This window comes from Bison bison, unplaced genomic scaffold, assembly GCF_000754665.1.
Source record: "Bison bison bison isolate TAMUID 2011002044 unplaced genomic scaffold, Bison_UMD1.0 scf7180017864284, whole genome shotgun sequence".
NCBI classification, from domain to species: Eukaryota; Metazoa; Chordata; class Mammalia; order Artiodactyla; family Bovidae; genus Bison; species Bison bison.
The window spans coordinates 1,986,360-1,988,075 of NW_011494856.1; the positions used below are offsets into that span (position 1 = coordinate 1,986,360).

The window sequence follows — 1,716 nt, forward strand, 5'->3', positions numbered from 1 at the left end:
TGGGAGAAGACGGAAGGCTTGAGTGTGGGCTGCGACGCCCACCCTGTCCCCCGTCCCCGCAGGTCTGCCCAGGGCTCTGAGGGGCAGGCCGGGCACTCTGGAGAAGCCGGCCAAGGGTGGACAGTGGGCCCGCAGGAGGACCAGGGCTGTGGTGGGGTCGGGCTGGGGGAGGCCACGCGCAGGCGCTTTGGGGGAAAGGACGTCTGGAAGGGCCTCCGGCAGGAGAGGCCTTAATGTTGGGCTTTGAAGTGTGGCGGAGCAGGCCTTCCTTGGAGCAGAAGCAGCAAGAGTGAAGGCAGGCAAGCAGAGAGGTGGGCTTGCCTGTGGCCCCCAGAGTTCTGAGAGGCGGGAGCCCTGAGAGCTGGGGATGTGAACGGAGAGGCCCCTCGTTCCTCCCACCCCCGCCCCAAGCTGTCGGTCCCTTCCTGCCACGCTTCCCTGCTTGGCCTGGGGCAGCTGGCTGTTCGTGGACGAGGCCGGAAACCCCCCAAGCCCGTGCTGCCCTGCGAGGCTGCCCCAGCCTTCTGCCTGCCCACACCATCTCCCCACCTTCCCTCCCGTCCAGCCCCGTCCGGGAACACACGCTGGGAACACAGTGGCCGCCTCTTCCGTCTCCACCCGCTGGGGCCTGAGGATGAAGCTGAGCCCGCCACCCTGGCCCCTGTCCTGTCTCCTCGTGGTGAGTGGGGATGGGACAGGGGGAGGCGTGACCTGAGCCCTCAGGAGCCTCGTGCTGAGGTGGGTTACGCAGCCCTTCCTTTGAGGAGCAGAGACAGTCTGGCCCACGCCTCTCTTGGTGCCCCTGGCCTCCCAGTGCTTGGCACGAGCTGGAACCAGGTCTGGAGCCTGAGGAGGTCCCTCACACCCACCATGTGACATTCCCTCTGCCCGTCAGGGTAGCTGGCTCGACCCTGCACCTGTCCCAAGCTGGGGCCCCATCAGAGGACTGGAGAAGGGGGATTCAGGGCAGATAGTTCACACCTGGAATGGGAAAAGAGGGCGCTCCAAGAGGAATGGGTGGGATGCAAATTGAGACGATCCTTCCCTTGGGACCTGTCATGCCCTCTGTGGGTGCCAGGCTGTGAATGGGCTGGCCTTGCATGGCAGGGAGGTCACAGAAGAGGATATGGTCCCAGAGCCTCGGCCAAGGGCCAGAAACACCACCTGTAGACTCGGCCCGAGGGATGATGAAATGAGGCTGGTTAATGACGTTTTCAGCCGTGATGTGGGGGCCAAGGCAGCAAGCAGGAAGTGGGGCGGAACTTGAGAGAGGAATTTGGAAGAACGTCCTCCTCATTGTCCAGGTTAGCTCCAAGGCTGTGACTCAAAGACCCAAGGGTTCGAGAGCCTGCCCTGGCCCTGTCGGGGGCTTTCTGGCACTTTCCAGAAGCAGATGTGCTCCCTCCTTGCCTGGCCAGTGGCAATGCAGCAGGGCTGAGGCAGGCAGGTTGGACTTGTGCATAGGGACTGCAGCTCGAGGGTGCCCCGAAGCCTGGGGGCGGCCCAGGAACCGGAGGCCCCTGTGCCTGGGGCGGCAGGTCGGAGGGCCCCGCCGCTGCCGTGCCCCAGTGCTTTCTGCCCCCTGAGTGTGTCCTTCCCTGTGTCCTTCCAGCTGCTGCCCTGGCCTCTGGCCACTGCCACACCGACAGCCCCTCGGCAGTGCCCACCTGGGCAGGAGCCCAACCTGGTGAGCTCGCCCTGCCCGTCGGCCTCTCC

General features: G+C 65.2%; 2 protein-coding genes across 2 annotated transcripts in view; both read left to right on the top strand.

The window, feature by feature from the left end:
- Positions 1-234, top strand: part of ARHGEF17 (Rho guanine nucleotide exchange factor (GEF) 17) — a 78,174-nt gene extending 77,940 nt beyond the window's left edge. The window contains exon 30 of the mRNA XM_010849527.1: positions 63-234. Coding sequence (XP_010847829.1) covers positions 63-234 — 172 coding nt within the window. The remainder of the gene's footprint in view (positions 1-62) is intronic.
- The window catches only part of RELT (RELT tumor necrosis factor receptor), a 6,019-nt gene continuing 4,309 nt past the window's right edge, over positions 7-1,716 (top strand). The window contains exons 1-2 of the mRNA XM_010849528.1: positions 7-679; positions 1,613-1,688. Coding sequence (XP_010847830.1) covers positions 635-679; positions 1,613-1,688 — 121 coding nt within the window. The 5' untranslated portion in view covers positions 7-634. The remainder of the gene's footprint in view (positions 680-1,612; positions 1,689-1,716) is intronic.